This window comes from Opisthorchis viverrini (genome assembly GCF_000715545.1).
Source record: "Opisthorchis viverrini unplaced genomic scaffold opera_v5_31, whole genome shotgun sequence".
Lineage (NCBI taxonomy): Eukaryota > Metazoa > Platyhelminthes > Trematoda > Opisthorchiida > Opisthorchiidae > Opisthorchis > Opisthorchis viverrini.
The window spans coordinates 2349517-2361973 of record NW_008751688.1 but is presented as its reverse complement, the minus strand read 5'-3'; the positions used below and the strand labels follow the sequence as shown (position 1 = coordinate 2361973).

General features: G+C 40.5%; 1 protein-coding gene across 1 annotated transcript; it reads right to left on the bottom strand.

Annotated features, from left to right (window-relative positions):
• Positions 1-1881: 1881 nt before the first annotated feature.
• T265_02595 (hypothetical protein) lies at positions 1882-11790 on the bottom strand (the record flags this gene model as incomplete). Its single annotated transcript, XM_009166874.1, has 5 exons — positions 1882-1999; positions 3498-3568; positions 6346-6632; positions 9461-9646; positions 11520-11790. 5 exons carry the CDS (start codon positions 11788-11790, stop codon positions 1882-1884), a joined length of 933 nt encoding a protein of 310 aa, XP_009165138.1.
• Between the last annotated feature and the right edge of the window lie 667 nt (positions 11791-12457).

Here is a 12457-nt window from a genome sequence, read left to right as displayed (position 1 = left end):
AATAAGAGCGAAACTCGAGTCAAGTGCTTCCATTTGGTGTGGAACCACCGGAATAATTACGCCAGAACAGGAACACGGCCGTTCTAACGGGAGTGATGTAGCTATGCACAATTTGAAATAACAGGTGAAGTAAGAGAAACTAAAAGTAACATCTCCCTATAGACGGGATATGATATCTGCTTAGGAGGAACATGCCTAGTATTAACACTGTCCAAATTAAGAACTCATGAGTCATGGGTTGCATGTTTCACTCTTACTTGCTTGAACAAAGAGTGAATTCCAGTAGCATCCACGGGTACGAGTATGTCAGGCAAATACTGGCCAATTTAAAGCCCTTTTGCATCAGTTCATACGGTGCTTGGTTGCTTCTGAGGAATGGAAATGTCTGCAGATTAGGAAAGAGTATCAGCCGCTTGTCGCTTCTGAATGTTACTGTAATGCTGTTTGTGGTTTCAACGCATTTACAAGGTCATGTGAAATACGAGACCTTATAATGAACACATGATTTGCAGATGCACACAGTGGTCTTATTTTCTTTGTGGAAGTGGCGCTACATTTTTATGAGAATATGCGTAAGGAGGGACACTAAGTAGTCTCAAATTTATAAGAAAGATTTGGAGATTACGCACTTCAGCCACAAATTCAAAGCCAAGTTACAGCAATCTGCTCCTCATTGCTTGTGTTGGTAACACTTGTTTGTTCAAGGATCATACCGGACAGCCTTTGCGATAGGTCAACTCATTTTGTTTATTCGTCTCAAAATTGCAGGTCCAACGGAACACAATAGCAGCCACGTTCTGGTTTGGGATGAAACGCCACCTTTTCAGAAAAATGAACACCAATTATTCTACAGCATTAATGTGATTCCCCATCTGCAGTGGTGTCAAAATCGTTTACTGTTCTGCAACACCTCAATAAAATTACAATTTGACCTAAATTTATTCATCAAAAAGCACATTGTTATGGAATAATTAGGTTTTCTGAATTACAGGAAAGCCACAGAACATTTTTATTTGGCTGAAAAAACGGTATAACCAAGGGTGTGCCATGCATATCCTCTCGACGAATTTTCTTTATATTATATAAACACCTTTTTTAGAGGTCAGTTCAGGTCTAGTGTATGCTCATCCCTGAAGCTATAGGCGGGATCCTTTTAGCTTACGAAATGACCATCGTTTGCATAGATTGGCCGGGTGGTATGGAGTAGAGACATTGAACGTTCGAGGGCGGGAATTACATGTTGGTCAGGAACTCGTTGGTGCGTTACCTACTGCAAACAAATAGCCAAGCTCGGCCACCTAATCAGCATCAAAGGGACAAATAGTTGTTTCTGTTGTCGTCGACTGCAAAGTTTATTTGGCACTGTTAGGTGCTGCAAAATTTCTTGTAAATTACTGCAACATGGTTCACCCCACGTTGGGACACTGTGGAAACTTTGTTCACACGAATCGCTGCTGCTGCGTCGTCTGCTTGATGCATGAACTATCCGATTATTCCAAGCATCAAAACATCTTGAAAATCAAAACACAAACCAGATGTTCTGAAGTTATGTACCAAAATATATATTTGATCTGAATTTTTATCACTCGCAAGCATTTACTTCACAAAGAGATTCTTACACAAAAGCTAAGGAGCACCACCGATGGAGATGTAGAGCTGTTTTAGGAAACGGCTTCCCAGTTCCAGAATCAGCATGCCGCTTGGTTGGTTCCGGATAAGATGAACTGATTTAAATGACCATCAATTGCCTGAAAGATAGATGGATGTCAGTACAAGATTATGGTTAGATGAAGGCCAAATAAAGACTTGAATTAGTTGGTGATTATTCTATAACAACGAGAATATTGGCCGACAATGTGCTCACCTTTTTGTCTGTGATGATTATGTTTGATGGTAGCGTTGAAGATAGCTTGATGGAAAATAGCCTAGATCTCCATTGCACGTGCCATACCACCACACCGGATCCGTGTTGTCAATTATCTTCACATATTGTCCTAGTCTACAAGGTAGAAGAAAATACCGACAGACGGAGCCCTTTTAGTACGTACACCTGATTAACCCGGTTGCGAAATGTGGTAGGTGTTATCATATATTTTTGGCGAAATTCACTAAAAAGTAGACGACAAAGTAAGTTAAATTCATATTGACATATATATATACTAATGTCGATATTGCCTGCAGCGGTGACATTATATAAATCTTCCTACAGTTCATCTAAGTTTTCTTCGCATCAGCGGTCCCTCCAACAATTTGACTTGATTCGTGATATTTCGTGCGCATCAACATCGTTTTCTGGTCTGTGTGGGCAAAATAAATTATTCGAAATTTTCTTCGACATTATATATTGTGTCATTCAATAACCTGCCGTGTATACAACTACAAGATACGAAACAAAACAGACGCACTTAAAATAAAATTATTGAAAAGAAGCTACGCACAAGAATGATGAATGTAGTCATCTTCGCAATATTTTGGTTTTATGGGGAGATTCAAATGCATCTAGCTGAGTTCGTCCTGTTTTACCTTATTTTTTACTGTATGCTGAACAAGTCACTTCATCTTTTATTTGATACGATATTAGAGATGTCACAATGAAGTAACTAGACACAACGTTACTCAGAAAGTTTTTGAAAACACTCCGACAACTGTATCACTTGTCTTAGGGCCCATCAGCTAGGTGTAGTGTCTGAGATTGTGTACAAATTCTGCGAGTGACATCTGTCCTCACGCCAGAATGGATGTAACTGGGGCTTAACCAAATCATGGCTGACTGTGTCGTATATTATCATATAATTCCAATGAGTGTGCCACATAAAGGTCCCTCATTCTTCAAGTGATAGAGATTCAGAATTTTTGCATCAGTTACTTTACTTCAGTTAACTGAACTTGAAGAAAAATCCGTGCACTGCAAGTGGTTTGGTTACCGCTACCTGCTAAGTCTTGCTCTTTAATAAAAATCATTCTCCGGAGAAGCGACTTTGGGATATGCATTGTTACATCTGACGGATTTACCGAGTTGATTTACTTATTACGTTTGCGTTTCCCTGGTGGCATTAGGCAGTGCTTTGCCATGATAACGTGACGAATGGGACAGATCCAATGGGCACTAACGAGAGGAATCACAACACGCTTGAATTGACTACACTGCCAGTTTGGCTAGGAACAAATTTTGAATGCGTTTGTCCCACATTTATAAGCTCAGCTAGTGTTTGGATTTAACGTTTTCTGCCCGCGTTCTTTCCATCGCCAAACAGTTTGCATTTACGCGAGTGAAATGTAATAACACCGCGACTAAATGTCATTCGAAATTTTGCGTAACTTTTCAAATAAAAGTACACAGGTCGGTCTGGACAAGAGGAACTAGTGACGCAGTCCGCGTATTCAGTGCGGGTATATAATTGTAGCATACCGATGCCTCCTACTTGAGTAAGTTACTTTCAAAAAAAGGGAAGGCAGTTTGTGATGGTTCGTACAAATATACGGACGTTTTGACTTACCGTAGTCGTATTTCATCCGATCGCCGTGGTATGTACTCCCTAGCTACGCAAAACATAGTATTGTCCTCAAACTGAAAACGATAATGGACATTCGGTAATTGAATGACAATTGTCCGATGCATGTAGTTGTCCTAGCAACAGGCAGAATAATGTGAACGGACTTATAAAACTGTCCGATGACGAACGAAATTGAGTTATATTTAGCTTCGTCGCCAATCCGTTGACGGATTGCAACAGACGATTATCTGCAAGTCAGCTGGTAGTTGATTAAGGCGGAAAGTGAAAATAGCTACGCGACTGCGGATAAGCTTACAACTTTAAGAGATCAAGGTCACGAATTATCATTTGTATTTCTGCTGCAACCTCACGAAAAAATTTGGCATAGACTTTCATCGGTTAAGTTCGGGTAATCGTTTTCGCTTAATACTATACTATCCGATTTTCGGACGGATAAACTTAGTTGCTGACTTATTGGATAATACAACTGGTACATTCTGAGGCAGAATTCCACCAAACAACTACATCTTTTGCGTCTGTAGAATCTCGTTTTGAGTTGAATCTGAATCATTGTCTTATTCATCATTGTTCGAAACGGCACCCAGAAATATCACGCGAAGTGGTGGGCGGTGAGAACGGGCCGAATAATAGCCAAACTCAAAATTTCATCGAACATATCTGAGGAGGTTAATGCACGCCATCAAGGATCTCGAAAATTCATGTTACATAGTGTGCAATAGTTCGCGCTTCTAAACAACTGCTGTGTTTTCGACAATACAATAAACTGTGCGGCGAAAGAAATAATCACACACCTTAAATGGAGTTTATATACTCAGATTTCGATCTCGTATCGTGGGAAAAATTCCAGACGGATGGAGAAACCTAAAGACAAGATACAGACTCATGGCTTACTTCGATTCCAGCGGTCTTCGATAATCTAAAGCAAATGAGTCATTCAAACGGGATTTCAGCAGCAGTAGCACCAATAACCACATGGAGTTGCCTAACTTGCAGATGCATCTGAATTAGCCGAATCGGAATTGCTGTACCCCAGCAGTCAAATCTTTTCTAAAGCCAAAAAGGTAAAATCTGCAATTATACCACAAGTGTATCCATCGCACTCAAAGTGGTTCACTGTATTGTGCATGGAAGGTGCAGCCACCATACTGAAACTTAAAGAAATTGGCTAATAAAACCGATATATCATTGCTGATTGTGATGCTGTTGCTTCATGCAACATCAGCATCATGCCGCCAAGAATTTTCCGTAATTCATTTCTTCCTAACTTAATTCCTCGAGTCTAAATAGAGTGAACATATACACAAACATTGGCACACTGGGGGATGCGCAAACCATTTGGTTATTCTCAGTCAACCAGTGATCCAACCATTGTTAACGAATAAATCCTCATTGAATGCCACCTCACTGCATATCCTACCGTTTTTATTCATGCGGTTTGATAGTACTTAGGCATGTATATCTCGAGACGCTCTATGCTATGTCAAGTGCTACTTCTTTGCTATGCACGGATTGAAACACATTTTTTTCATTTAAAACTGATGGCTGGTTCTGCAGACGTATCCTGAAGGTTTCGCACAGTTGTTTCTACTCAGGTTGAAAACACAGTGGTCAGGTCAAACAACGACGTTTCAGCTGCAGAAAATAGTTTTCCGCCCTTTTTTCCCTTTCACATTTGCGATTTCTATTCCAAAAATGAAACAGTTTTCTTCTCCATTATTGATTCAGACCGTCGAATTTCAAGTGGTCTTATATGGTACAGCCGAAAATGCGACTTCATAAAACTGGAAACTAGCAAAATATACTCATTTGCAAACTAATTTGGTCTTTCGATATATTCGACTGGAACCAAGCGGAATCTCCCAGTTGTGATGTTTACAGGCAGTTGATTGTGCTGCACCGGTCCGCCTCATGTCTCAGTCACTACGACATTTGAGAGATTAAGATACACTACTCATAAGGTTGCTGAAAACTCCTCGGCAGCCCACGACCGGTTTCGCCCTTCCACTTCGGGCTCATCAGGTAGGCGCAGTCCCCGAGTTTCCGTCAACCTTATCATCTACTTGAACCCGAATTGCACTGTTTTCGAGAAATACACTCATCTGCAAATCAATTTGGTTTTCACGGGAGACTCAATTGAATCTCTCGTTTATGCTGTTCTCCAGCTGAATGTGCTGCACACAGGCCGCCTCATGATTCATTTGGCACGATATTCGAGATATCGAAGTATATTTTCATAAAGGAAACTACTCACATGGTTGCTGAAAACTCTTTGACAGCCCACGACCGGTTTCGCTCTTCTTGGGCCACATCAGGTAGGCGCAGTCCCTGAGTTTCCGTCAACCTTATGTTTTATCCGTTCCGTTAATACTGTGCGCTATTCAAACAATTCTGGTGAAAAATACTCTATTTGAAAGAAATTCTCCACAAGGTCTACCGCCGGACACACATTCCATCCACAAATTATTGTGTTCAATATCTTTACAGGGCTTCCATGAATATTCATCCCATTACGAGTGCTCTCGTGTTGACTTACGACAAATTCCCATCCTCAACATCGCCAAAAGGATTCACCATTTTGGAATAATTCTATTCCGCTTGTGATTAAATAACTCGTGAATTTCCTGAAATTTTGGCAAAGGTCTTGAAAAGCTTATTTATAACAACATGAGATGCAAAATCTTCCTACTACATTCTTTTAATGTTACAGCAGCCACCATTTGAGCACAGCTACCAACTGTTGCATGTCACTGAAATATCTCTCCCTAAACTCTCTGGATTAACGCATTACCATACTTTATATTTCAAGGTTGCACTTAAAGCGTTTACTTACAGCATTTGCTCGTGGGGGTAAATTTGGTAACTTGTGAGACCGTACAGGCGCCGAAGATCTGTAGCTTGCTGACGCTTCTTCGTGGGGCAGTTTTGGATATTCTGGCGAGACCTGTTGCTGAACTAATCGGTGACAAGACTTTGTAGATGGCATGCCGCCTGTCATGTTCTCCTGCCATTCGTGCGTGTAAAAGGGTGCAGATCGGTGCAGTTCCGGAGGCATACACGACACAATTCTCGGTCGAGTGCAGTTTGGAGATATCTGCTGCATAAACCGTACGCTAGGATCTGCAAAATATTGAATTCGGTTACGTCGTTTGTTAGGGCTTCGGTTGAAAACAGATTCAGTTACCAAAGGGCTATTTTTTGTACAATATTTATAGCTGTTACACTAGACCTGTTACATTACATTCAGTAGAACTTCCATGCGTTTGCCAGCAGATTGCGTAACTGAAAACATTTTCATCGGCCAGATTCAACAGCGGCGCGTAATACTATGTGTCAGAATACACTTTCCGTCCGTGTTCTGATGTCTCCAAAAATTTTAAGTATTTAGGACATGTGACGGTGAAACCAAAATAAAGTATCAAATTTCTCCACCGCACTTGAAGTGCAGAGATCAAAATGTTGTCAGTAACAGTATTGTCCAAACCCTCTGTCCATGTAAGAGTTTAATCAGCGCTTATATCTTCAACTTTTAGTAGCCTTACAAGAAGGATTGTGCATAGGCATCCAGGTGGATTGTCAACAAATTTACATAATATTATGAGTTGCAATGCCTTTAGATCGACAGAGCATTCAAGAACTCCTTGATGTGTCAGCTGAAACACTCAAAAAGATCCACAGTATCCTCATATTATTACGGTAATATAAGTATTTTATTCGAACATGCAAGCATGTGTGACCATCCCATAGAACGGAATGGATAAGAACAAGAGCACTGGTACGCTTTCAACTCCTACAACTTTGACTCGAACTTTTAGCTTCCTGCGTATTCCAAATATTTCGATAGGAAATTACCGTTCTTCTTTTTCTTCAAGTCGTTTGACAATCACGGTTCGGGCTGTTCCCATTGTAGCACTTTTTGTTTCTTAACTGTTGGATTGCACCATCCAAAAACGCCCCATCCCTTCTTGAGAAGACTCATTCTTCCTTACTCACGCTTCCTTTATCGAATTAACACACTAGGAGTATTTTAACCGTTACATTGATTTTGGTGTCCCACGGTCATCGACCGTTTCTGCGTGCAGACAGCGTTGTTACTATTATGGGAGTTAAAAATCAGTCTTCCAATGTATGGTTGCATGGACAACACGTAACCCCGGACGATACAGAATTTTTCACAATCAGTATTGTATTACGGATTGAAGCGTTGAAGTTTTGAACTTGCTGTAGAACCTAATTTTACAGAATTCTAGCTTTAGTGTGTTTCACAACACCTTCGTCTGCGCTTCTAAGTTGACAACTACAAAACATATGTTGCTAGGGGATATCTAAAAGGACATCGGCATGCTACTAAGTTGAGCAATGTACATACGTGATGAGATTAGGAATGTACCAGCTGATTTGTTTCCTCATTAGTCCTTAGACGTAAATTAGTCATGAGAATTTCGTGGTGAATACCCATTCAGACAAGCACACAAATTCAATAAGAATGGCACGTGTTTTACCTCGAAAGGTTTCATTGGTTACATGTTTGCATCCAAATGTTGAACCTTATTAGGATGCAATAATTGCAAAAAAATGTTCGATAAAACTTCCGAGGTGCGTGGCCATTCTATATAGTGCTGCCGTTGAGATTACACATGTATAGGTCCTCTAAATCATTGGATATGCCCGTCTTGTAAAGTGGCATTGTTCAGGTGTACATCCCCGACAGAGATGCCTATGATTATCACATGTCGCTGCTATCAGAGAATTACATTTTTTTTCCAGATAACCATCCCGATTAACTGCTGTTCTGTGTTCATACAATCCAATTGTATTTGATGACAAGACAAAACCAGCTTTTATGCAAGAATCCAACGGATCGATTTTCAATACATTCAACAGTGGCAACGTAGATGACAAGTAAACTGATTGCGGATTTGAATGAGCAAGACGGAGCCAGTTTTGTACGTTAGTCCCCAAAATATGAATGTAACGGTGATGCTACTGATGGAGAGGTACGCGAGTATTATGTGTTGTTCGTAGAATTTCGCTTTGCGTCTTTTGAAAAGGGGAGACCTGTTGCGGAATTCGTGGAGCCACTTTTTAACGTTTGCTTGAATGTGACCGACGAATGAGTGGAGTCAATGAATCTCCAGGAAAGTTCAAGAAGACGCGTTCGTGAGAAGACGGGTGTCCAGTTTTTGTAAATAAGATGCAAATTGGAGTTTTGCTTCCCTGTTCAATGGTCCGTAACCAGTTAGTTGGCATTTCGAATAAATAACCCGCAGCGAAGGCCTGTTGCCTTTCCTGAGTAGCCACCATGACAGCAGAGTGCCTCAGTTAGGCCATTCATATATCTATGAATGGTGACCTCGTCCGTTCTCCAATAATAAACCACTAAAAGCATTCCATTGTTTACACAACTTCATCCTCTTTTGCTAAAACTGACTTTTGTCCCCTGAATGTACCAAATTTGCCGAATAATCTGTTCTTTGGTCAATAAAAAATGTGATACCGAGGCGGTCTTATAACTTAGTATATGTTTGTGTACAAATTCAAAGGAACAAACTCATGTGAGGTACCTCCCTGAGGAGGAGTTTATTTTCATCTAAGAACCTTTAGGATTAACAATATGATGGGAAAATTTTGGTATGCTAATTTGTCGTCACCCTAATATGTGCCTAGTCTGGGTTTCAGAGATAAAACTTAATCCCCTACTAAGAGATCTAGCAGGGTACGATGTTCAAGAGCAGCTTATATCCTGAAAGAATTACTGTGTTTGGATAGACTATGCATGTGCCAAGTAATCTCAGCGCAGCCGAGCCGGATAACAATTGTTTAACCTTTCTCGTATATCAAGAAATCGGCTGTGTATAAACGTTTCTCAGATTTAGTGAACATTTTGCAACACGCTCCTGATGACGGCTACACTAGTCTCGAAACCATTTTTATCTGTACCCACATACCGTTCCGTTGCGTTGTCAAAATTGCCCTTCTTGATGTGCTTCTGCTCGGACGAATAAAGTGGTGGCCCTCTACCTGAGCATCCCTTCCAGGGCTTGAAGATCCAGATGCCGCATGAAGTTCGTCGCGCAATTCTTCAGTCACAGGAATATCCAAGGAGAAGCTCTTGCACGAGAGCAGCTTGCGCCCTGCAGAGAAAATTTCACAGAACTCGTCTTTATGAGTCAAGGGATTTGAGCAACGTGTAAATATCATTTCATGCTATATGTAGCCCGTGGCACATGTTGTATGGTTTATCGCATTACGTAATGCTTTACGGTGAACCCATCACCTTGGATAAATAATAAAGGAATTTCCAAGAGGTTTGAGATCTCAAGAGTACTTTGTGCCCAATCAAGTTCAGGTAGGACATAACACAAGGTCAAAATTGAGTGGCTTTGTTGAGTTCTCACATTGCCTCACGTGTTCGGTACTCAAAAAACACAAAACGCTGGTTAGCGATAAAATGCGTTGATCTTTTGTTTTACATCCTTTTCATCCTCCACCGTATGGCGGGCTGTTTGGGCTATCTTTCGAGTCATGATGCAAGAACATGTGAGCGGGAACACTTTACCCAAGTGAGAAGGACTGATAAGTTGATCAAAATAACACAGACAAAACATTGCTACTTATATCAGAAGCCACTACTTTATTTATCACTTTAGACTCTTAAAATACTAGTTACCTGCGTCAAATGTTTTAGAATATTCAGGTGGCCATCCAGTAAATATACTGGAAAATCTTGAACAACATGTGTGGACTGAAGTCAGTTCGCTCAGAATATTTTTGTGTACCTGTCAAATGCTGGTCAGTCAAATGAGTACAAAATGGAACAGATAGGACCAATAATGATAAAAAAATATATCGGACTGTGAAGTACCCCATAAAAGAACTATTTCATGAGAACAGAAAGTAGTTATTTTGGACTGACATCCGTGTCTTATGCTATCAACGGCATCAATTTCCACCTAGTGGGTAACTGATCAAAATCGTCAGAGCAAAGTAAATTTGGAAGCAATAAATACAAGGTTTGGATGCTGATCGCATGTTTTTACAGAGCAAAGTGAGAATGGATGATTGCGCGTTCCTAAAACGGGTTCAAAAATCCTTGGAACTATCGATAATTTGACCGGAACGTCGTTGATATGGCGTTTATAACATCAAATCTAAACCAGAAAAACGAATGAAGGTTGGAAACAAGCGTGATGACGAGTAATTCAAAGGCTCAGCATGAATGTAAAATGGAATATCATCATAGCAGACAGCAAGTGTAGCTCTCATAGTTACGAGCCCCCATAAATTTAGAATGCAACATTTATCTTAGTACTCTGTGATTACCACAGGCAACGTGCTTGCAATTGCTACACTGGTTTTCACTGTACTGTTGTTAACAACTTGATGACGAAATGGTGATGCCTAGGCTTTATTTGCTCCAGGTGTTATTCAGTTATTGGGTGCATCGCTGACGTCGACAGTTTATTGAGTAGTTAACTAGGCAAATAAAAAAACACTTGCTTTGAATAATGTTGTGGTCCTACCAACCAACATGCATAGTGATAACAGTGAAGGTCCGTGTGCATGATACACTTGTGAACTTTTGGCACTGTTTTCGGAGAGAATGTGAACACTTCTCTAATTTACAGCACATTAATTGCAACAAACATTTGCTTATAGCTGTTGACTCGTAATTTCTTGTTATTTCTTTTAATGCTCGGTACTCTGCTACTCAACACAAATAGATACAGTATATTATATACAGCGTATCTGTATGTAGAATATCTTATGCAATGTGATGCTTAAACTCAATGGTTTGTGAGGTTACACAGGTTAGTCTGAGGACGCTCTTTTGATTTTTTTCTTAGTTTAGCTGCTAATCCTTTGAAGTTGCACCAGTATAATTCGTGACTTCCTAAGCTCACCGTTGTAAATACAATAACTAATGAACATATTTGATCACCTAATGAACATCAGTGTGCTGGTTTAAGGGGCATAATTGTACCAAGTTCTAACACGAATACTCACCACGAGGTATCACGTGCGGTGTGCGTTCTTTATAGCGTGGCATGTGACACTCCACGTTGTTCGAAATTCTTGTCCTTGAACCGCCGGATGACGAGGATGTCATCATTGTATCTCCCCTTGCATAGTCCGAGTGATGCGTCGACGGGTGTCTTTCGGGATAGAAGGAGGTGTCTGGTTCGGTTTTGTCCTCTGTAGAAAAACTTTTTAATCGGTATGCTAGCGGCATGCGTTGTTGACGGTGTGAATAAGCTGTGATATAAACAAGACACATTCTATTAATCACTTAAGTATTTTTAATTTATTGAGATCGTGCAGGCGGTCTTACGTGTACGCTCACGTGTTACTAGCTTTCCCGGTTAACCATCATGTTCTATTTGTGGTCCATTCCCTCGGCTTAAAATACATTATATTTGGTGTGACATAGCTTAAACATACTCCGAGATTAGCAAACTTACCAGCCAAGTAACGGAGCGAGATGGCTTAAGTGGTTAGAGCGCAGATTTACTGACCTGAATGTCTGTGGTTCGAACCCGACCCCTGGCTCTCGACTTCTCCTGTCTAGGCATGGGCAACCTACCAGTATCTCAGCCCTCGTGTTTCCTTCGGGTAGCACTGCACTAAGCACCGGAAGGGTGTTACAGCTGAGCAATTTTTAGCCAAGTAAAGTTATGGTGATCTACTGCATCATAACTTAAAATCTGACTACTAATTTTAAAATTCTTTAAACCAGTTGAGTGAAAATGTTTCCCCATATGGTTTTGGTTTTGGTATCATTCAATAAAGACAAGGTTGTGTCAGCAACGATTTTTTTGTGATGGAATGGTTGACTTAAGACGGAATCGGACAAGCAAATTGTTTTGTGGAACACTTTTAAGTTGAGTTGATGGACGTGTTATGTCAGCTAATACCTAGAGGAAAATCTCTTTACACGGTGAAGA